At 35.4% G+C, this 23,129-nt stretch overlaps 1 protein-coding gene across 1 annotated transcript in view; it reads right to left on the bottom strand.

The window, feature by feature from the left end:
• The window catches only part of LOC140137265 (kielin/chordin-like protein), a 133,314-nt gene that overhangs the window by 53,625 nt on the left and 56,560 nt on the right, over positions 1-23,129 (bottom strand). Inside the window, 11 exon segments of the mRNA XM_072158911.1 lie at positions 18-103; positions 1,185-1,364; positions 2,792-2,809; positions 4,133-4,229; positions 7,587-7,763; positions 10,609-10,788; positions 11,535-11,714; positions 12,510-12,592; positions 17,116-17,289; positions 19,012-19,188; positions 21,594-21,767. Of these exon segments, the coding sequence (XP_072015012.1) occupies positions 18-103; positions 1,185-1,364; positions 2,792-2,809; positions 4,133-4,229; positions 7,587-7,763; positions 10,609-10,788; positions 11,535-11,714; positions 12,510-12,592; positions 17,116-17,289; positions 19,012-19,188; positions 21,594-21,767 (1,526 nt within the window).

Below are 23,129 nucleotides of genomic sequence, written 5' to 3'. Positions count from 1 at the left end.
CTCTAAACACTACTTACCAGACATATGCAATCAAGGCAGGGATCCCTAGGATCTTTGAAGGTATCTCTATTGTCACGGTGTATGTTATTGTAAGTACAGCCAGCTAGTAAGAATACAAAAAGATACAAAACGATAAACTTCATTTTATTTTGTTTTGATTATACTTAAGTATAATTATATTATCAAAACATCTCTGAAGAGAGTAAGAATAGTAGGATACAATAGGCTATTCCAGTTGAAATCCATACACCCCCATATGAATTTTCATCATATACTACTGAAATATGGTCATGAAAATGCTGAAATGTAAAAAAGAAAATTTTATGACGTCACACTTCAGTACTCTATGGAAGACATTACCTTATAATCTTCCACACAGGGAGCGTGAATTTCAAATGGCCTTATCTGAATGGGCAACTCCTTTAGAAATCAACACCCCTTGTGTGGAAGATCAAGGTAATATCTTTCATATGGGGTATATGGATTTGAAGTGGAATAGCCCATTGGTGGGGTCAGTAATAGACACTTGCATGTGGTTTGTAATATCCAAAACACTGGATGTAAACCTAGGTGCACATCCATACCTGCTCTTGTATGTAGAGGTGTAACATCCAAAACACTGGATGTAAACCTAGGTGCACATCCATACCTGCTCTTGTATGTAGAGGTGTAACATAGGAGTATGGACAAATGTATCCTTTCCACCAATTAAAGTGAAAATTTGACACTGTGCCCCTTAATCAGGCTTGATACCTCCTCAATCAGCTTGGGAGCCTCTCCTTTTGGAGGACTCGATCATGCTACACCTTTGCTACAGAAAAGGACTCATGCTACCCTTTAATCAGAACTCCCATAATCTGTCTGAAATTCTACTTTGTTACTTGATGTAGCCATGATACTTTTATTAACTATTTTATTCCACAACAAGGCATGAAGCATCAATTGCAATGGATCTTGTTACTAGCTAGCTTCCAGAGAAGTACAGCAGTTGTTTACTCTGATTGATGCGAGCGCCCTGTTAATAAACGACATACACATAGCTTTGTGTTTCCTTCAAGAGCGGATCAAGATTATTGGTTTGTTGTTAAGATTTTCAGACGATTGAATCAGCCAATCAGCCAATGTGAATAAGTACAGGTCTCCTCTACCAGAGACTGTAGTTAGAGCTAAAGTAAAGTACATACTTTCACATGTCTCACAGCAGTCATCAGTCCTGGGATGAGGGCAGTTAGCAGGTGGACAATACTTCTTCAAACCACATTCAGCATTGCCGTCCCGACATCTACATTCCCTGCACCGTTGATTGGGATCATCCCAGGTTTCCCCATTCTGGTAAGTAACACCCTGAATGTCACATCGAGAAGCTATAAACAAGAATCATTTCAAAGATATAATTTTAAATTTTTAAAACATGTGAGCCTGCATACTAAGAAGTGTTTTAAACTGTACCACTTGGTTTTTTTTTATCTGTCTGCCTATCTGTCTGTCTATATGTGTGGGTGTCTATCTGCCTGTATCTTATTTGTCTGTGTCATCTATTTGTCCGTCTGTATGTTTGTTTGTCTACCTGTCTCCATTTACCAAACTTGTCCATAAAGAAATTACGATTGCCTGTTGAAATAAGTTCTTGCATAAGAGATCAGAATCACACTGACTATAAACATCTACATGTACTTCAATCAACTAAGTCTGTAAACATTACATGTCATTTGTTAATTAAAAAAGATTTATGATTTATATTACCACTTTGTCTCATGTAAATCTGATATTAGACTGACCTGGGCATTCCAGGTCTAATGACCTAACAAGTTGGTTTGTTTTTGTACTTTTTTTCCTTTGTTTTTTTGTTGTTGTTATTTAGAAAGTATCATGCAACATGCACATATCACAATTGTCATTATGTATGAGTTGAACACCTAGCAACATAGAAATATAAGCAACAAGAAATATAAATTCATCTTTCTTGAACAAAATCAATGCATACACAAACACTAGTTAAACAATACTGACATAAGATGAACAAAATCTGGAATATACAAATCAAAACAATTCTGACATGCATAATTCTTAAGTTTCTTTCTAAATTTAAACTTATTCCAATAATGAAATGAAAAATGAAATGGATTTGGATGATTTTGTTAGTTGATGCAGTTCATGCTAGTTATTTATTAAATACATATTCAGTATTCCTTAAATACTCCCAAAGGGTTATCATGGAAACTTTCTACATATCAATAGGTTGGCCCAAGACAGTTAGAGGTTTAGGTTTAAGGGTCAGGTTTATGATTACAATAAGGATGAGTAGAAGGGTTGTGGTCAGAATAATAACATTTTAGTATTGAAATTAGCATATTTTACAGTTAGTGCTCAGGATTGCGTGGCATGCTGTAAGCTTACATTTAGTATAAATTTCAACATAAGTTACTACATTAAAGATAGTGACTAAAACAAAAGTAACTTTAAAAATATCCCTGACCCATGCACTCAGGGTTTCTAGATGAATGAACTACAGACTTTACATTCAACATCATCTTTCTATCATCTTGAAAATATATGACAATGAATGTCAAATGAAAATACATGCAAGAATCAGTCATATTCATGGCATATGAAAAAAAGAAGAACAATTAACAAGTTGGACATTTGACATTGTAAGGATTAACATCGTATATGGTATTTTGAATTTTTCAATTTATCATGCAAAAATTGTTTTCCTTCATACAAAGAGCGCAAATTAAACTAAGGATTGCACAGGCAAAGATTGCATTATATCATTCAACTAATCACTCACACTGTGTTTGGGCCGAGCCTGTGTAGGAATCAATCAAAATAACATCAAGGATCAAAGTTGGAGTCATATTATTATATTTTATTATTGGGAAATATACATGTGCAAAAGATACTGAAAAACCCATTCAGTGATCCCTGCGAAAGTTCAAAAAATTACAGTTGTGTATAAATTGCTTTAAAGTGAAGTATAAGTCATCAACATTTTAATTGGGTATTATTGCAATGAAAAATTTGGCAAAAGTTCCATTCAAATATATGCAACTAATTTCTCTACCTATGTAGCGATACAATTGTGTCCAATTATGTCTTTAATAAACAGATTTCAGCATAACCACTACCAGGCTATGTTATCACATCTATGCTTCTAACAAGAATGCAAGAAACTGATTTTTGATGATTTTTTACAATTTTCCAAATGAGCAAATCACTGAATAGGCCTTCAAAGCAATATTTCTATTTTATTTGCTATTTAATTTCAACATATCTATATCACTATGTAAGTGAAAAAATAATGTATCATTCTTCTATAATTGTTTGAATAGTTTAATAGTTACTACTTGCTATTTAGCTATAATTATTACTATCAGTTACTGGGTAAGTATAGTATGTTAAGAAATGATTTGTAAAAGTTGGTACACTAGATGCAAGCAAATGAGAAGCCCAAGAAAGCAATGCTTTGATCAACTTTTTTTATTCTAAATGAGCTTAGTAAAGTGATTATATCACAGCAATAAAGAAAGCTGGTACTTATTTATATGTTCCTGATGTTACATAATTACTTCATTATTTTACTAAAGTTATCTAGTTGTTGATTCTCATGGTATGGATGATCCAAGGGTAGCTATTACCCATACTATAGGGTCCACAACTTATAAGTTCCCCCCTAAATACTTTTTAAAATAAATCGAAAAATGTTTGACAAAATGCAAACTTGTAAAAAGGTGTGGGTAGCCGTATTTGTTTTACACATATGGACTAAATTATAGCGTCACATGTCATTGCGTTCAGTCACAATGGTTCATTATATAAAAAAGAGACCATTTTAAACAGTGTTTTAAAGTTGCATCTGAGTCCATAGGAGCCAGCTCTCACACAATACAGTAGGCCAGGTCTATTCATGCGTTTGTTAAAACCTGACTGCTTATAATGCAACTTTTAAAGCGGCCTCTTTACTTACACAATTAACCGTTGTGACTGAACGCAATAACGTGTGATGCTATAGATTGGCCCACATGTGTAAAACAAATAGGGCTATACATATCTTTTTACATTTCGTAAAATATTTTTTGACTTACTCTAAAAAGTATTAGGGGGAACTTATAGGTAGAGATATTATACTTACGTGGTAAGCATACTGGACAGCACTCTCCAGGTTCAGTAACTGGTGCAAGACAGTCAACAGGTGAACATTCCCTCCTTTCACATCGAATGTTACCATCCTGTACAGACAATTATTATTATTATTTATTCTTTCTTTATTGAGGGTAATACTGCTTCAGTGACAAGCACTGCTTTTCAAGCAGGCCCTCATTGTATACATGTTATAGCAACAAAATATATTACGATACACAATATTTACAAAAAATAGCATACATAATATACTAGTATTACAAATAAGTATAATGGTATCATCAAATACAAGAAAATTATAAATACCATGATTCAAAATACAGAAATACAATAATTATATTTATACAAAAAATAAGCAAGCAAATGAACAAAATGTAGATAAAGACAGGCCTAAATTTCTTTAATTTTTGACTGAAATTGGCCTAAAGTCATATTTTCCATCTGTGCTCTTACTGTCGGTGGCAAAGAATTCCATGCATAGGCTGCCCTGACGTGAAAAGTACGTTGACCTGAATTTGATTTAAATTTTGGAACAATCAATATATTAGAAGTATGATTTCTAGTTATATGATTATGGTTATCATGAACAAAATCAAATTGAGAAGATAAGTATGATGGATATTCGTTCTTTAAACATTTGAAAACAGTCATTAATAGAGTATTATGCCATCTTTGATCAAGTTTAACCCACTGCAATGTATTCATTAAATCATTAGTTGGTGTCCTTATATCTGCTGAGAGAATTATTCTAGCTAAATTATTATGAAGTACCTGAAGCCTATTATGGTACTCTACACTAAAATTTGACCAGACCATGCTGCCATAATCAAAGTGGGGAATAACAAGAGCATTTGATAACATTACAGTGGTTTTATATGGAAGGAAATATTTTATACGTTTTATTATACCAGTTCTTTTGGAAATAGTTTTACTAACATTATCAACGTGAGCTGACCAAGACATCTTGCTATCAAATTTTACACCTAGATATTTAAACTCATCAACTCTTTCAATATCATTGTTGTTATATAATAAATGTACATTGTTGAACTTTTCAAGCATTTTGTTTGTACCAAAGATCATAAACTTAGTCTTTTCAACATTTAAAGTGAGTTTGTTTACTTTGAACCATTCAGCTACCCTACTTAGACATGACTCCATTTGAATTTTAAGATCAGATTCATTTTTAGCTTTACACATTAAAGAGGTATCATCAGCATACATTACAGTTTTACATTCAGACACAGCATTAGGTAAACAGTTAACAAAAATGATAAACAGTAAAGGACCTAAAATTGAGCCCTGAGGAATACCAATATCAATTGGCCTAAAGTCAGAAAGAGTTGAGTTAACATTAACAGTTTGTTCTCTGTTGTTTAAGTATGATTTAAACCATAATAATTCATCCCCATATACCCCATATTGTTTAAGTTTCCTAATCAGAATATCATGATTTACAGTATCAAATGCTTTCTTTAAGTCTATAAATAAAATGCCTGTAGCATAACCTGTATCCATATTCTTCAATGATTGATACAATTTGAAATGAATTGGACATTACCAGAGAAGATACCTTACCCTTCCCAGAATCCTTTGCTACATGATACATCACCCCAGTCATCAAAATGACGCTCCTATTACTTTGTTGGTTGTATTTCAACAATCTAAATCAAGGGGACTGTATGAATGAATGAATGAATGAATGAATGGCTGTAGATTTCATTGTGCTATTTTGCTTATTATGTTGTCAAAATTTCAAAAGGAGCTGTTGGAATCCACAATAATAGCCTTTTTAAAAAAAAATAAAATGATAGAGTGAACAATAGCCCATGAGATGTGACACATGTAAAGAACTATAGGCAAGACAACCACATGGGCCAATCAGTGGTTCACAGCAGCTTAGTAACAACAACTATGTAGTTATATTCAAATTTTGTTATGACCTGAGTAATCCTTGAAGGATTTTTCAGTGCCAAGAAGTAGTGAATTGACTCGCCAGGCTGTGGTGAATGACTCTTAAGTTGCCCAATTTTTAGGATCCCCCCAAAGCATGAATTGAGCAGAATAGCACTTGACTAAACACTTCCAGTACAATCAGACAATAATGGGATGTTACTGACAACCGATCAATAAATGGTCACAAATTTGGAACTTCAGACTCCTCAAAACCTTTATAATTTGGCTAAATTAAAAGGACAATACGTCAAACTACTGCTGCAGCAAGACACTTGCAAAAGTAGCCCAATTATAGGCAAGTAGTAGCATGGTATTTGAGTAGCGGCAAGTGATTGCCAAATAGCACAATTATAAGCAAGTAGCGTCATGGTATTTGAGTAGCAACAAGTGGCTGCCAAGTAGCCCAATTAAAGGCAAGTAGCAGCATTCTCTTGGACGGACTGACGTCACAAAGGGGAAATAGCCTTGTAAAATCAGTGTGCACATGTGCATTTCCCCTTTCTTGAGTTGGTTGCTTTGCTTTGTGCAAAGGGGACAATGTTCCCGGATGTCCGATCGAGTGAATGGTATTTGAGTAGCGGCAAGTGATCACCCACCAAGTAGCCCAATTAAAGGCAAGTAGCAGCATGGTATTTGAGTAGCGACACATGACTGCCAAGTAGCCTAATTGTAGGTAAATAGCCGCATGGTATTTGAGTAGCAGCAAGTGATTGCCAAGTAGCCAAATTATGCACCCAAGGCATTGGCATCACTGTTAAAGCTAGAGTAACAAGACAACACACAAACACACATTTATATACAAAATACAGATAGAAGAGCAGCTAATGAGATGAGACAAATATGATGAGAGTAAATGAATACAAAAGCTGAAACGAAATAAAATTGCATGAATAATGAGGAGAGAAAATGTTCCAGTCATTCCCATAATAATGGGGCAGGAAGTCATGGTGAGATGACATGAGCAGAATGAAAGAAAAGAAAAATATATAATGAAATGCTGAGTGAATGGAGAAGGTTGAATAGAAATAAAACAGTTGATTAGATGAACGGCAAGGCCCACACGGTAAGTATGACTGGAATAAATGAGTAAAAAAAAGAAAGAAAGAATTACTGTTGCAAAATTATGCAATAGAAAAGCAAGTGGATAAATAAGAGTTGAAAATGTAAACATATAAGCCCTGCATGAAGAGAAGAAAATGTGATCAAATGAGTGTTAACATAAATAAATGAAAAAATGTGTGGGGGTGTGTGTGTGTGGGGGGGGGGTGTTGATAAATGAAAGAAAAGATATCACATTTTAATAATGTGTTAGGGTAACCACCCTAAAGATTAAATATCCTGTAGAATCATTTCAGAGATAGAGTGGTTAAAATATGGAGTTTGGTGCATATAAGATCAGAAAATGTCAGTGCCCATAGTAGTCACATGATGATATGGCTCAGCTCAGCAATTGGAGTATAGCCCCTCACATTTAGTACTCTCAGACCTACCTCACATTGACATATTTCACACTGATCAAGAGGGTTAGTAAATTGTTGCCTATTATAGAAATATCGTCTGTCAAATTCGCAATCACTGCACGATGGACAACAGGTGTTTTGTGATCTAGCTGGGTGAGAACAAGGAGATGGCTGACATTGGCGACGCTCACAGCGGACTTGTTGACCCTATGCAAGAAAATTAATTGTAGATGCATGTTTGGTAAGACACAATTAGTGAAGGGAAAACATTGGTAAGTATATACTATTTTGTTAGTATTTTGAAATGTTCCTATAAAAGGAAAACATAAGAAGGGGGTTGTATGTTGAAACTAATCCTTCCTTTTTGACCCAAATAATAGGGGAGCATCAATTTAGTTTCTTCATATAAAGAGGGAAAACACTTAACGCGGCTGTGTACTCTAGACATTGTTTCTTTCGCAAAATTGAGTTTTTTTGATATGTTTGTACTTTGTTATGTTTTTTATAAATACAAGGAATGAAAATCCAGATTTGTAAACTCCAACTGCAATATGTTAAGGATTTTATTTCACTGTTCCACTCGTGTTTGAAATTGAAAAGGAAAGAAAATCTTTGTTGTACCAGCAGGATACACGCTTGGCGCAACAACGCATCGCGTTATGTGTCGCGCAATTTGTTAACGCACAAATCGCTACCCATACGCTAACGCTTATCTGCATGCGCCGCGCATCTTATGGAAACACCACGGAAGCACTGATTTCACAAAAACCTAGTGGTCAAATGGCTCTGTTTTAGCTGATAAAATGTGGGTTTTTTTAAGTTCTTTCCCCCGATTTAAATATCAAGTAATGAATGGATTTCGCTCAAACTTCTCAAGGGGCTGTGGATTTACCCGATGTTTATGTAATATAAGGTACAAAAACGAAAACTGCCGCATTCTCCTGTGAGATTCGATGAAAGTGCAAAATGTGACCACTTTAAACTTCAACGGCCATCATTTCAATGTTCATTTTCTCGGTAAAATGACGATTTAGGTACACGATAACTCAATAAATACAGCATCTATAGGTAAGCAAATATGATCATCGTAAAAAGCATGATTGACTTAGGAAACAGTTTTCTCATTTTTTTATATTTTGGTCTATTTCCGATTTTAGGCATCATTTTGTGCAAACAGGCGTTTGTGAATTTTAAAAAGTTCAATTTGATGCCTTATATGGTCAATATCTCAAAAAATAAGGCCAATATCAACAAAATAAAAAAAACGTTTTTGGAATGGAGCCTCAAGATTGAGCTAAAAACAAAATAAAATATTTTGGAAAGAGTGTTTTTTTGTTATGATGTATCTAACAAATATTGCCAAAAACTCTCTTTTTTGTGATTTTCTTCATAATTGTTGTTTTTACCCCAAATCTGTATTTATATTAAGATTGATTGATGTCTTGCCTTCATAAAAATGTATACTTTTATATGTCTTGTGCGAATAATTACAAAGTTATTGCACTTTTACTACATGCATGTCTGAGAGTACACAGCTGCCTTAATATAGAATGGGCAAATGTAGAATACCAATTTTTGAGAGAACATGGGGGAAGACACATACTTTCATCCAAAAAATTTGTATATCCCCATTCAATCCTGGTGTAAATATGTATCAATCCCTCACATATAAGAGCATTACACTGCACAGACTGTAATTGATCATTGTGACCTTTGACAATTTATAATCTCACACCCATCATTTCTGACCAGGCAGTCTTCAGAATTCAGCTGTTAAAGCAATAATGACAACAATTAAAATGCTCATCTGGACCTGTCAAAACAACATGTGAGGGTCACTTTAGAGGATAACAGTAGTTCTTTAACACGGCTGTGTACTATAGACATTGTTTCTTTCGCGAAATTGAGTTTTTTTGATATTTTTGTACTTTGTTATGTTTTTTATAAATACAAATAATGAAAATCCAGATTTGTAAACTCCAACTGCAATATTTTAAGGATTTTATTTCACTATTCCACTCGTGTTTGAAATTGAAAAGGAAAAAAAAATTGTTGTACCAGCCAGGGTACACGCTACAAGCAACAACTCATCGCGTTGCGTGTCGCGCAATTTGTTAACGCACAAATACGCCTTGCATACGCCGACGCTTATCTGCATCGCTGGCGCATCTTATGGAAACACCACGGAAGCACTGATTTCACAAAACCCTAGTGGTCAAATGGCTCCGTTTTAGCTGATAAAATGTGGGTTTTTTCAAGTTCTTTCCCCGATTTAAATATCAAGTTATGAATGGATTTCGCTCAAACTTCTCAAGGGGCTGTGGATTTACCCGATGTTCACGTAATATAAGTTACAAAAACGAAAACTGTCGCATTCTCCTGTGAGATTCGATGAAAGTGCAAAATGTGACCACTTTAAACTTCAACGGCCATTATTTCAATGTTCATTTTCTCGGTAAAATGACGATTTAGGTACACGATAACTCAATAAATACAGCATCTATAGGTAAGCAAATATGATCATCGTAAAAAGCATGATCGACTCAAGAAACGTTTTCTCATTTTTTATATTTTGGTCTATTTCCGATTTTGGGCATCATTTTGTGCAAATAGGCATTTTTGAATTTTAAAAAGTTCATTTTGATGCCTTATATGGTCAATATCTCAAAAAATAAGGCCAATATCAAAAAAATAAAAAAAACGTTTTTGGAATGGAGCCTCAAGATTGAGCTAAAAACAAAATAAAATATTTTGGAAAGAGTGTTTTTTGTTATGATGTACCTAACAAATATTGCCAAAAACTCACTTTTTGTGATTTTCTTAAAATTGTTGTTTTTACTCCAAATCTGTATTTATATTAAGATTTATTGATGTCTTGCCTTCATAAAATTTATACTTTTATATGTTTTATTGTGAATAATTACAAAGTTATTGCACTTTTACTACATGCATGTCTGAGAGTACACAGCCACCTTAACTTGGTTAAGAAATCTAGAAGTTCATGTTTGAAGACAACTGCCATGTCTTGACTAGACTTCATAAATACACTTACCCTGCATGTACAGACCATACATGGATTGGTGGGAGAGTCCCAGGTTTCACCTTCTTGATATTCTTGACCATCAGAGAAGCAAGATTCTGGACAAACTGGACAACACTGACCAGGTTCTGGGACTGGATTCCTGCAGCGTAATGTGGGGCAGTCTTCCACAGCACAGGCAATTGAACCATCCTGCAAGAAACAAATTTGGGCTATTCCATTTAAAATCCACACTACCCCTGTGGAAGATTCTGGAATTATCTTCAACAGAGGGAGTACAAATTGCAAATAGAATGAGCACATTCACCAATTCTTTTTGAAACTCACCCTCCCTCTGTGGAAGATTCAGGTTGAATCTTTCTCATAGGGTGTATGAAATTCAAATGGAGCCAACTAATGTGCTCACTCCATTTGAAATTCACACTCCTTCCACAGGGGTAGTGTGGATTTTAAATGGAATATTAGCCCAATATAGAAATGAACCCATTCATGCAGCATTCTAGCAGCCACTTTGAAGATCTCAAAGATGAACCTTAATATTGAATATCAATGACAAGGCTTCCCATACTTTATTTCCCATGACCTAAATTTCATAAGAAAAATACAGCGCAACCAACCAGGCAAAATTTCCAAAGAGGGATAGAGTGCCCCTTGATGGCCTTTACCTGGTAGGCCACATTGATCTACTGACAGAATATCAACAAAAATTCCACGGTGTATGTTCTTTTGGCCCATTTAATATCAAAATTCATCTTGGTTATGTGCCAAAATAGTGTAAAATCCAATATATTTGCATCCAAATTGTCCTGGCTAAGTCCTTTTTGAGGCAGGTACAGCTACAAGACTTTACAGTCCCCTCTACAATTGACAACCATAATCATCAATATCTTCTTTATATTAACTGATATTAGATGCATTGGTTTATCACACCAACTTACAGTGCATTCACAAGTCTGGCAGATATCAGTTGGATCACGGAATCTCTGTCCATTATTAATACGTCTATTCTGGAATTGGCAATCATTGCAAATAGGGCAGCATTGGTCTGGTGGATTATAAGGGTGACTGCATCGTGTGTCGCACAGGATACCCATTGGTAAACAGTTGACTTCACCTCCCTACAGGAAACAAAATGTATTGGTTGAAATGGATGAGTTATGATTGTATCATACTATAATGTTCGGCAAGGTCCTTCAGCAGTCTGCCGATTTGATGCTGTTTACAGCATACACACGACACTGGGGTTAGGCCTATGATTGGCTAAATGATCATGTCAATATCACATTAGCACCTCATTCACCGAACAAGCTCAGAAGCTGCATAGCATCACATGACCCAGGTGCGACCTAGTTATTTTTATGCGATAATCAGGAAGAGTGGTAGAGCAATGCTGAAAGACCTTGTTGAATACTATAGCACTTAAAGCAATTCAGAGATAAATCACTGGTGATCAAACAACGGATGCAATTGAAAATGGGATATTCTAGTTGAAATCCATACACCCACTATGGAAGATGTGACCTTAATCTCCTACACAGGGAGTGTAGATTTTAAATGGAGTCACCCATTCAAGTAACCCCATTTAAAATTCACACTCCCTGTGTGGAAGATTAAGATCATGTCTTCCATAGGGGGTGTATGGATTTCAATTGGAATAGCTTAATTGTAGTCTGCATTTCAGAGACTTGACTTGAGTGCAGCCATCTGTGATGCAGAAGCTGTTTGATTACCAATAAATCAGTTCATCACAATCCTGATAGACTAATATGATAATACGTCACCAAAAATACTACTCAAATTTGATTGCTACCAACTTTATGGCATGCACATTGGCTTTGCTTGCTTGTGACAAGTATGCAATAAACAGACTAAGAACCAAGATTAATACAAAAGACAGAAAGCTCCACACCTACCTGGCATATACATTTCTCACAAGGATCACTACGGGACATAAACTCATCACCACTCTGATATGGTCTACCTTCATAAACACATTCTGAAATCAAAACAAACCATTTTTATTTTAATACCTTTTTCTAACTTGAGCATCAACCCTTTTTACATGCAATGTGGTGACTTGTCATAGGGCATTATGTTCTGGAAGTGACAATTTGGCTGCAATGAACATTATATGAAGTTTAGTATTATGAAAAATGTTTATTAATGAGAAGAAAACATGAAAAAATGCCTGAACACACTTACTAAGATGAACAAAGGGACAGATACCAATTGGTCCCTTTGGAAAATGTATGTCTACTTTTGGTTCTAATATAAATAATACTGGCTATGAAAACCATCCTATCCTTGACCTTGACCATCATATTGGCACCAATGCAAAATGTATACCGACTTTTTTATTTTCAAACTGCCAAAGTGTCACTATCTTTGTTTGCATGCTTATGCTATTTCCCCATCCCTACATCTCTTCCCCATCTCCGCCAAGTAAATGGTCATATTAAGAGATGCCCTTTTAACAAAAAGACATTTTTAAAAGGGGGGGCAGGCCCGTATGTAAAAATTCCCAAAATTTCAGAATTTGCTAGTGTAGCGAGCACTTTTTTGGACAAAAAAGATCCAAATTTTGTCCACTTTTCACAAAATCGCCCTCCCCCTTGGAAAAAAAGTCCACTTTTTCAAAATCAGCACCCCCAAATGAAATCCTGTGTACTGAGGGGGTATTAGTTAAAGGTATCTTTCAGTGTTCCCTCCACCCACAAAAAAAAAACAGTTTTAATTGGAAGATTTTCTATGGCAGAAGTAAAGCACATTTTCATTTTAGTTCCATTACAAAAGTGTGAGTTTTATTTCATATCACATTATAATAACATGCAAGGTTAATTAGTATGAGTATACCCCCCCCCAGCCTGAAGCAATATGCATCATTACTGTAGGCTAACCTGTATTCATGCATGCATTCCTCAACCTAACCTTGGGGTTAAATACCTCTAATTAGTAGAGCTGGGCAGTGCTCGAAAAACAAGATTGACCTGAAAAAGATGCTTATCACTGAAAAATACCAAGCTGTATAGCCAAAATGTGGAAATTCCAGAGCAACATGCAAAAATAACAAGTTTTCTATCACTGTTTACAGTTTCTATGAAAAGTTCCCCAAATTCATCCCCTGTACATCAATTTTCACACCCAACTGGTGTGCTCCTCTCTGGTCCCAAAAAAGGAGGGCACACTATAAAATTATGTTCTTTACACTGCAGTGGTTTAAAACAAAGAGTCTCAGGTCATCATATATTAACATTTTGGTCATTTGAGGATTCAACTTTCTACTCAGAATTGATAAGAGTAGACGTCTTTTCACTGTGAGAGTTCTGAGAAAATTGTGCTTGAAATTGCCTATTTTTCCATTGAAAACTGTGTTATAGAGAATTAGTGGCATTGAACTTTTTTTTTTGTCTATAATTTTTCTAGTCTGACATCATCCATTCCCATCAATGGGTCCATGATATATGTATATATTTATTTGTACATTAAGTTAGCAAGCAATAGGTTTAACTGCAAATTAACAAAGCTACTTGTAATTTGCAGCAAAGTTAAAGCTGAATACACAATTATCTCATAAAAAATGGACTAACAGATGAGATGCTCATATATCTTGTAATAGCCCTGCAAGATAACCATTATAAATCATAAAGAGTTTTTTAAACCTCCATATTTGATCTAATAGTTTCAAAATGCACCACATGCATGTTAAATCATTTCAAGCAATATAGCATTGATTTATTAGCATAGCCAGCAAGAAGAGACTGCTTAATAAGTGTATTTATTCTGTGGTGGTTCGTAATTTTATCATTGTTCCCTGGTAAATCATAATCATACAGAGTTTATTAAACCTCCATATTTGATAATCTTTATTGTTTCAAAGTGTACCACAAATTAAATGTTTCTCGTCAGTAGGCTTTGCATCTTAAATCATTCCAAGCAAAATAACAGGAGTAGATGGTGACCTCTTGTAAGGGTCACATCACCATCTATTTGCACACTTTGATGAGAGAGAAAGAAAAAGGGGGGAACTAGTATGCATAAAATCACACTGTGGTTCAGGTATACTCTTGATGGTCCTATAGAGATGTTAAAGTGTGAATTTTAATGTAACATGCATAAAATAAACAAATGGTATTAATTCATTTTGCTGTTTGGTCATGCTATTGTAAATGTAATAAAGAGTGTAGGTTTAAATGTTAGCAAAAATTATACAGCATTTATTTAAGATCAATATTTCAAGTCTCCTGCTCTACAATTGATTTTGTGATACTAAAGATCTGCATAAAATTAACTTTTTTCAAACTATTGATCATCATAGAGATCCTTTCTGACAATATTTAGTTGAGACAAAAATCTTTGGACATTTAATACACTGAAAGGGTGTCAAACCAGAATTGTGGGACATTTATCCTATGTCCTACTAGGTCCACACTAAAAGAAGCAATCTTGAACTGGACTCTCCCAAATGTCTCAACAGCTAATTTGAGTATAAATTAAACGATGATGCCCTGTACACTTCACCCTGGCAAGGCGTAACACAATACAAGGACGGCAAATAAAAGATGCTAACTCCAGAATGTTTTCCAAGCGTATTGGCAGTTATAGCAAGCTTAACTTAGCACTGTCTTTCAGAAGCCATGGTTAGATATACCGTACTGATGCGAGTATAAGCCCACCTTCGAGTATAGTCCCACCCTAATATTTGGGGAAATTTCAGAATTTGTTATTTCCCCAAGTAAAGTCCCACTGCCAATTTTTAACAGAATGGTTCCAAATTTGACAACCCAAATCATGCAACTTCATTTGCAAAATTACCTCAAAATTATTTTTGTGACTAAAATGGAGCTTAATTTTCATTGCTAGATTATTTATTTACCTTGAAACATCCTCAAAATAGTTCACATATTATTGCAAAGATGATAAAAATTCAACAAAACATCAAGCTTTCACAAAACTCTTCCTGGAAAAATGGAAACTGAATCAGTTGTTTTGTTTTTGTTTAGAAGCCACTCAGTCAATCAATCAAGCCACTTCGCTGATTTTATTTATTTTCAGTCTCATATTTGCTGTCAAAAATCAATCCTAAATATTTAAAATGCTCTACATAAATCATGGATACATGAAAACATTATTTTGGAATTTTTGAAGGATTTTGATGTGAGAAAATGAAGTCCAATTTAGTGAAAATAAACTGTACGGCTGTGAACAAGGATTCAAGATGGCCGCCTCCACAGTTATTGTAAATAACACTGTGGCGAGATCGATCTTGTGTCAGAGTAGGCGTAAGATAAATTTAAAATGATAGTTTGCGTGTCATTTCTTTCAAAGAAATTGACATACTTCTTCTTCTACGTGAATTCTTGGTAGACCATACATGGTATCACGCCCAGCGGTGCAACTTCACATCCGGTACAGAACAGACAAAATCACTCCCACCACCGATGACGATGAAAAAAACTCACAAAAACTCACGACAAAGGGTGCAAAATTATATACAGTGAAGACTTGGTGCAGGACTAGTTGAGTGACGCAGCTGCTGGAACAACTGAGCCCATGTACAGCTCAGATTGATCACTGGAAACCAGCTGCTGGATCTTGGTTTTGAATGTTTTGCTTGATGTTGAATTCACTATAGAAGCAGAGAGTTTGTTCCATACTGGTATGGTTGCTGGGAAGTAGCTGTTCTTGTATACTTCTGTTCTTGCTCTGATGATCTTGTACTGCTCCTCATGCGTCCTTCTGGTTTTGATGGAGGGTGTGTCTTGTGGTATGTAGTGACATATTTTATTAACAATATTCCCAACATTCTATTTAGTGAAGGTAAGGCTAAAATTCCACCCAAAAATATGAGAAAATATGAGTTTTTTACAACTCAAGTGAGACTACTTTTTAAAGCTTCTGGTGCCGAATATCAGAGACCTTGACGTGTAATTCACTGTTTTGAAAGCTTAAAAATGCACCTTGTTAACTAGCAAATCCTTGTGTAAAGTCCCACCCCCCATTTTCGGTCATTTTTCACCCAAAAAAGGGTGGGACTATACTCGCGTCAGTACGGTACATAAAGACAGATATCTGGCAAAGTTCATATCCTTCATTAAAATTTGTTTAAGAATGATGTCAAATTTTGTTCTTATCATAAAAACAATTGATACCTACACAAACTCATGACTAATTCTAACAATAAATAGGTGCTGCATATCTTTATTACATTCGCAGTAAATAATTATGTTCTTGCAACAAATGAAAATGCTCAGAACTTCTCTACATCTTCTCCCAGCTATTTGATGTGCAAAGCTGTTCAATTAAGGTACAGGGTACAATCATTGCTTGGAATAATCTGCCTGATAGGAAATGTAGTGCATAGCTTTCTTGAACAGTTCAGAACCCTGCAATGGGCAATTGACAATTGAGTAAGCCTTGCTGTTAAAGACGCAGTGTGCAAAAGCCACGGTATCAGTGTTATGAATAAGCTCCATGGTAACAATGTTATGGTTAAGCATTCTTGGCAATGTAATGACTCACGATCACAGACAGGACAGCACTGTCCTCTCGGTGTGATAGGATTAGGACATGATGGGCGTGTACATCGTGTCACACGACAGTCAACTCTCCCACGTTGACAGACGCATTCCTGACAAGGATCGCGATCACCTACGACAGATCCACTGGTGTATTCAACGCCTTGGTAAAAGCAACCTACATGAATATGAAGAAATTATTTACACAGATTCTATGATCACAATGATATTAACTGGAAAATAATACTTTCCTCAGTTTGAAGTAAAACATTCTGTGGATGATTTCTATTTTTTCAAAGCATGTGGCTTGCTAATTGTTTTTTTATACACAGACGTATACTACACATATGAAAAAAGCAATGTACATATTTTAAAGCATGACTGATATGTCATATTTGATGGATAGAAAAAGACAGGAAAAAAACTACAAAAAGCCATGAAAATTATTAATTTAAACTTCAACACTACTTGTTTATTTCGCTTACCGAGATCGCTTTCGAGGAACTTCCTCGTCATCAGCCGATGTTGTTAGCTCTGATGTTTTCTTGGAAACGGCTCGAGACCAACCTGATCAGGTGACATCACACTTGATGACGTCACTGAAGTCGATGCCGAGGAAGTTCCTCGAAAGCGCTCCCGATAAGCGAAATAAACAAGTAGTGTTGAAGTTTAAATTAATAATTTTCATTGTTATTACCACTACGTATGAATCTGCAATTCTACAAAAAGCCAATTGTGATGTAAGGTATGATAAACATTACACAAAATGAAAGTCAACACTATTTTTAGTGATATGATATATGTGATCAAGCAAAATCAGTCGGAACTTGTCAATAATAAATTTCCAGTTTCTTATAGAATTGTAAAAAGCATTTACAAAACTGGAGTTTGCAGAAAACCCCATTGAAATTGAACAACCAGTTCCAAAGATATGAGCAATTAAAGAGTTTTCAAAACAAGAGGAAACAAAAGGAAATATTTCCTTTGTTTGGCTAAATCTCAAAATCAATATTTCCGAGTTCCGACTGATTTCGCTTGATGGCATCACATATATATGACACGGTCTGCTATATGGAGGCCAAAGGCATTTTTGAAAATTGAGTTACAATAATTATTACCTTATACAAACATTAGGCTTTCATATACTGAAAACACCACAGGTCTAGAATACTTGGTTCAAAAGTATGCAATTCTGAAGTTTTGTGGATGTGTAATTTTCCTATGTATGTTATTGTTTTTTACTCCATATTCCGTCTTTATCTCAATTTCAAATTTGCCACCTTTGACCCCCATGAATCATATTGTGTCACATACAGAACAATTGAAAATTTGAAATTGATATATATATATATGTGTGTGTGAAAAACTTTGTTAGTTGTTTGTTACCTATCTTGTGTAAAAAAGAATTCTATATCTTTCAGATTTTAATGATATTGTGAGTCCGATTTTAAATGTTGCAGAGTTTATTAGTGTGAAAAAAGATAAGCTTTGATGGGTATCAGCTACGCACAATAATGCTCTACAAATTGAAAACACTGTGGTCATTGCGTAGTCTTAACTGTGGTCTTAATACTCAATGGCACGCATTGACAGCCACCAGCCACTCACAACAAGTGAGTAAAACATCTCACATTAGGCAATTTTACACTGTGTGATATGACTGAATTTGCAACTTTCAAATTTGCACCAATTTTCATTACCTTATTTATATCTGGAAGATATGGAATATCTGTTTGCACAGTGAGGTATCAATCTCAAGTAAAAAATTTCTTCGTACATTTATATCAATGTCAAGGTGTGGATTTTATTTTGTACAGTGTTTAAATGGTCAGACAGTGGTTCATATAAGTATAGCTACAAGAGTTCTTGGAATCTTTGTGATCGTATATCTTATACTCACCATCACATACAGGGCAACATTCCTCTGGTCTGATGATAGGATTTGCACAATTAGCATTACATGTAATGGTGGTGCAGGTGATTGTCCCTTCACGGCACTGGCAATTCTTGCACACATCATAGGGTGGAGTAAATGTTTGCAGATTTATATAACGCTCACCATCACGATCAACACAGCCTAGAGTGTAAAGATTAATATGAAGGAGTGATTTAGGAGTCAGTTAAGAGTAATTTTAAAGAGTGTAATTTGCCTACCTGGTTTATGCCTCATTAGTTATGTTCATAAATCCGTTTGAAGCTCACTTTTCTGTGACCGAGTCATATGGAAAAACAGATATACTTGAATTATCCATTTATGAGAACGGGAAGGCTTCACAACCCAACTGCTGGTCGCAGAACCAAACCATATTCTATTGTTTCAAGCAATTGAAACCAGGCCAAATCAACAGTACCGCCAGGGTGCCAATAGTCGACTGGCAGCTGGGTTTTGAGCAATTCCTACCTCAGATTCTCTTGGTCGGGCTGACGTCACAAAGGGGAAATAGCCTTGTAAAACCAGTGTACGCATGTGCAGCACATGCGCAGTTCCCCTTTCTCAAGCTGGTTGCTATGCGCGCCCTTGTGCAAAGGGGACGAAGGGGACAATGTTCCCGGATGTCCGACCGAGTGAATTAAAAACCAAATAAAACAAAATGGTTTTCAATGTAGTGTCATGATGCAAGTCATTATTTAGAGGTTAATAACTGCGCATCGGTTATTTGGAGGGCATTGTGAAAAATCTAAACATTTTGCCTTTGGAACCGAGGAATATCCCGAGGCGCAGCCCCGAGGATATTCCGAGGTCCAAAGCAAATGTTTAGATTTTTCACAATGCCCATTATATAACCGATGCAAAGTTATTAACCTCATTCATAACTTCGTCACTTTGATCTTTTAACTTTACAAAATAACACAAAATTTTCCTCAAAAGTTTGTAAAATAAACAATTTTACATCTTCCCTTTCCCAAAATCGATCAGGCTAAAACAAAACGACCAATAACAAAAAGTGCGTATCAGAATCTGTGCAAATATGGTAGCGCCGCAATCCAAATACGGCAGCCAGCGCAAGCAGTTCGTTGGACGCTTTACTGGCGCATCGCAGAAGTCAATTGTGTGCGACATTGGAACAATTACGCATTTTGCGGTCAATTGTGAGATATTAATGACCTCGATTTGCGTTCACGTTTTCACAAATAATAAAATATGATTGGATCGCATTCATCGCGTTTATTAATGAGGTTATGAATGGCAAAACACATTCAATCTAGTTTAATATTAACCTGGATGTTGTCAACAATGACAACTCACCACATCTTACCCAGCAACAATCCATCATCAGCCCATGTTGGAGTACAATACCACCCAGTTCCTTTTGTATTGATATATGAAGAGCTTGGTTGCAAAACCCCTTACACCCACTTGAGCAATTTTGAGAACATATCAAAAAACCATCAAAATAAGCACTGATATAAGGGGGTTTGCAACAAAAGAAGTTTTTGGCAGGATTCCGTCAAAAACTGCATTTGTTGCAAACCCCCATGTAAGGGGTTTTGAAACCAAGCTCTTCATATCTATGCAATGCCTTCATGATTTAGTCTGCTACCTTGCATTGCCACTATGCCAATTTCTCTTATGCTTTTATAAAGTAGACATGTTGCAGTACACACATAATGGTGTACCCTTGATTGACACAGCAGTAGAATTCTATGAATGAATCAACATTAATACTGACTGTACTACTTTCAATGATAAATTGCTCCAAAGACATTTATTTAGAAAATCTGCAGCTGCTGTGCATTGTTTCTTTCACATTCTTGGTTGCTACAAACTGTTGCTACATAAATATGCATACACAAATATATCACCCAGAAATTAGTTACATCCTCTGATATACAATTAAGTTGACAGATATTTGTCAGCAATACATGATCTCTGATCTTTGTGACAAAGAAACCATAGATAATGTCAAATCTGGTGAAGAAGGAAAGCTGATGCTCTCAGCTACAATTTTTTTGGATGAACCTTTAGGAAAATGTGTAACAGTGCACAAAAACAGAACAAAACAACCCCTAAATTTGCAAAAAGCAAGACTCGTTCATCTTAATTGAGTCATATTTGCACAATTACTTGGAATTGACAGCCAAAACTGTATTTCATTCAAAATTTTGAGTTAGTTTATGAAATAATATGTGGGCCAGCCAATCAAAATCAGTCTGAAGTCTGGCATGTTCAATTTTCATGTTTCAACTTGGATGTAGAAAGCATTTGCAAAGTTACATTTTGCAGAAAACCGCATTGGAATTGGACAATTTGTTCCAAAGATATAAGCAGTTGAAGGGTTTCCAAAACAATAGGAAACAGAATTATTTCCTTTGTTCAGCTTGATCTCAAAATCAATATTATCATTTCAGACTTCCGACTGACTTAAATTGATCACATCACATTTTGGTAAAACAAGCATTTTCTTGAAACTTGCATTTATGAGGACTGTAACTAATGTCTGGGATAGCTTATAATCATGCTAAGCCTAGATTCAATATTACCTTTACAGACTGGACAACATTGTCCAGGAGCTGATTCCGTTTCTCTACAGGCCAAAGGTTGGCAGGGTTCTCTTTGACATGTCACAGTACCATAATAACAGATACATGAGCTGCAGGTGTCCGCGCTACGGAACCTTGCGTTGTGTTCATACATGCGGCCTTCATACAAGCAATCTAACAAACAGGCATAATTTACAGATAATATAAAACAGAGGAGAAGAACAGGGAGAGAAATATCAAATGATAGATAGGAAACATATACACCATTTTGAATGAGCCTTGAAACAAGAACTGGTTATGCCCAAAACTGCTGCTTTAAGTTTAAATTGTTGATCAAAGAATCAAATATCTAGTTAAAACATCCAATTATCATTGATATAAATTAAACATAGGGGCATAGACAGCTCTGATTGTACTAGTGACTCACTGACTGACTGACTAATGACTGACTGACTAGTGACTAATACTAGTGACGGACTAATGATTTACTGCCTACTGACTGACTGACTGACTGACTGACTGACTGACTGACTGACTGACTGACTGACTAGTGCCTATGTTCAAGTTCATTCCAAACTGGGCTGAATCTTTAAAATAAACTGGACATAACCAGTTCTTGCAACAAGTCATCAATTTACACTCACATCACAAATTTGGAGGAGATAAGCTATAATTTCATTATGTTTTTCAATGCTACATGCAATTTTAAGCTCATCCATGTTCCAGCGATGTTTCTAAACCAGAGCATGGATCACTAAATGGTGCATAGTTTGTGAATAACCTTTATGTCATAATTCCTCACAAATACCATACAAGTTCTGTTATTGGATTCTAATTCAAATTAATAGCTGTATAGTACCATTCCCTCTGTTGTTCACTTGACACACTCTACCAATTTTAACAAAATATCTGACTTGATTGTTAAAGAACTTTTGGCAACTTATAGCATCATTACAATCATGACTTATGTGACCAGAGCACAACACTGCCTCAACCAACCAAAACAAGAACCAGTTGACAGGTCAAAGGAATTACGACACAAAGTTTAGAATAACACAGTACGTAAAACAAGGTGAGGTTCCAAAAAATTGTCTCAAGAAGTGTATCAAATGAAGTTTTTGAAAATCCTTGTGTTAACTGCTTTTTGAAAAAATAACTTAAAACTAAATTGGTGTACCAAGATAACAAGGTCCATTCCAGGCATGCAATAAGAATCTCTTTAAATATAAGTATGGGTTAGAAAATATCCTATAACTTGTGATACAAAACTAATTTAGACAAAAAGTACCATTATTTTTACAAACAAATAGAATAGTGTATTGGTGAGAGACCGTAACCTTGCAATTAATGCTTGGAGCGAAATGCTTACTGCCAGAATTATTGCATCACATGATTTACTGATTGTACATAGTAAAAGCGGTTCCATAGCAATAATGATGACTCTTGTGTCCATTTTGTCCTAACAGATACTTGATGAGCTCATGCAAAGAATACAACAGATTTGCTTTTCATTACAGGCAGTCATTAACAGTGATA

Source organism: Amphiura filiformis, chromosome 17 (genome assembly GCF_039555335.1).
Source record: "Amphiura filiformis chromosome 17, Afil_fr2py, whole genome shotgun sequence".
NCBI lineage: Eukaryota > Metazoa > Echinodermata > Ophiuroidea > Amphilepidida > Amphiuridae > Amphiura > Amphiura filiformis.
This window is presented reverse-complemented; position numbering and strand designations above follow the sequence as displayed.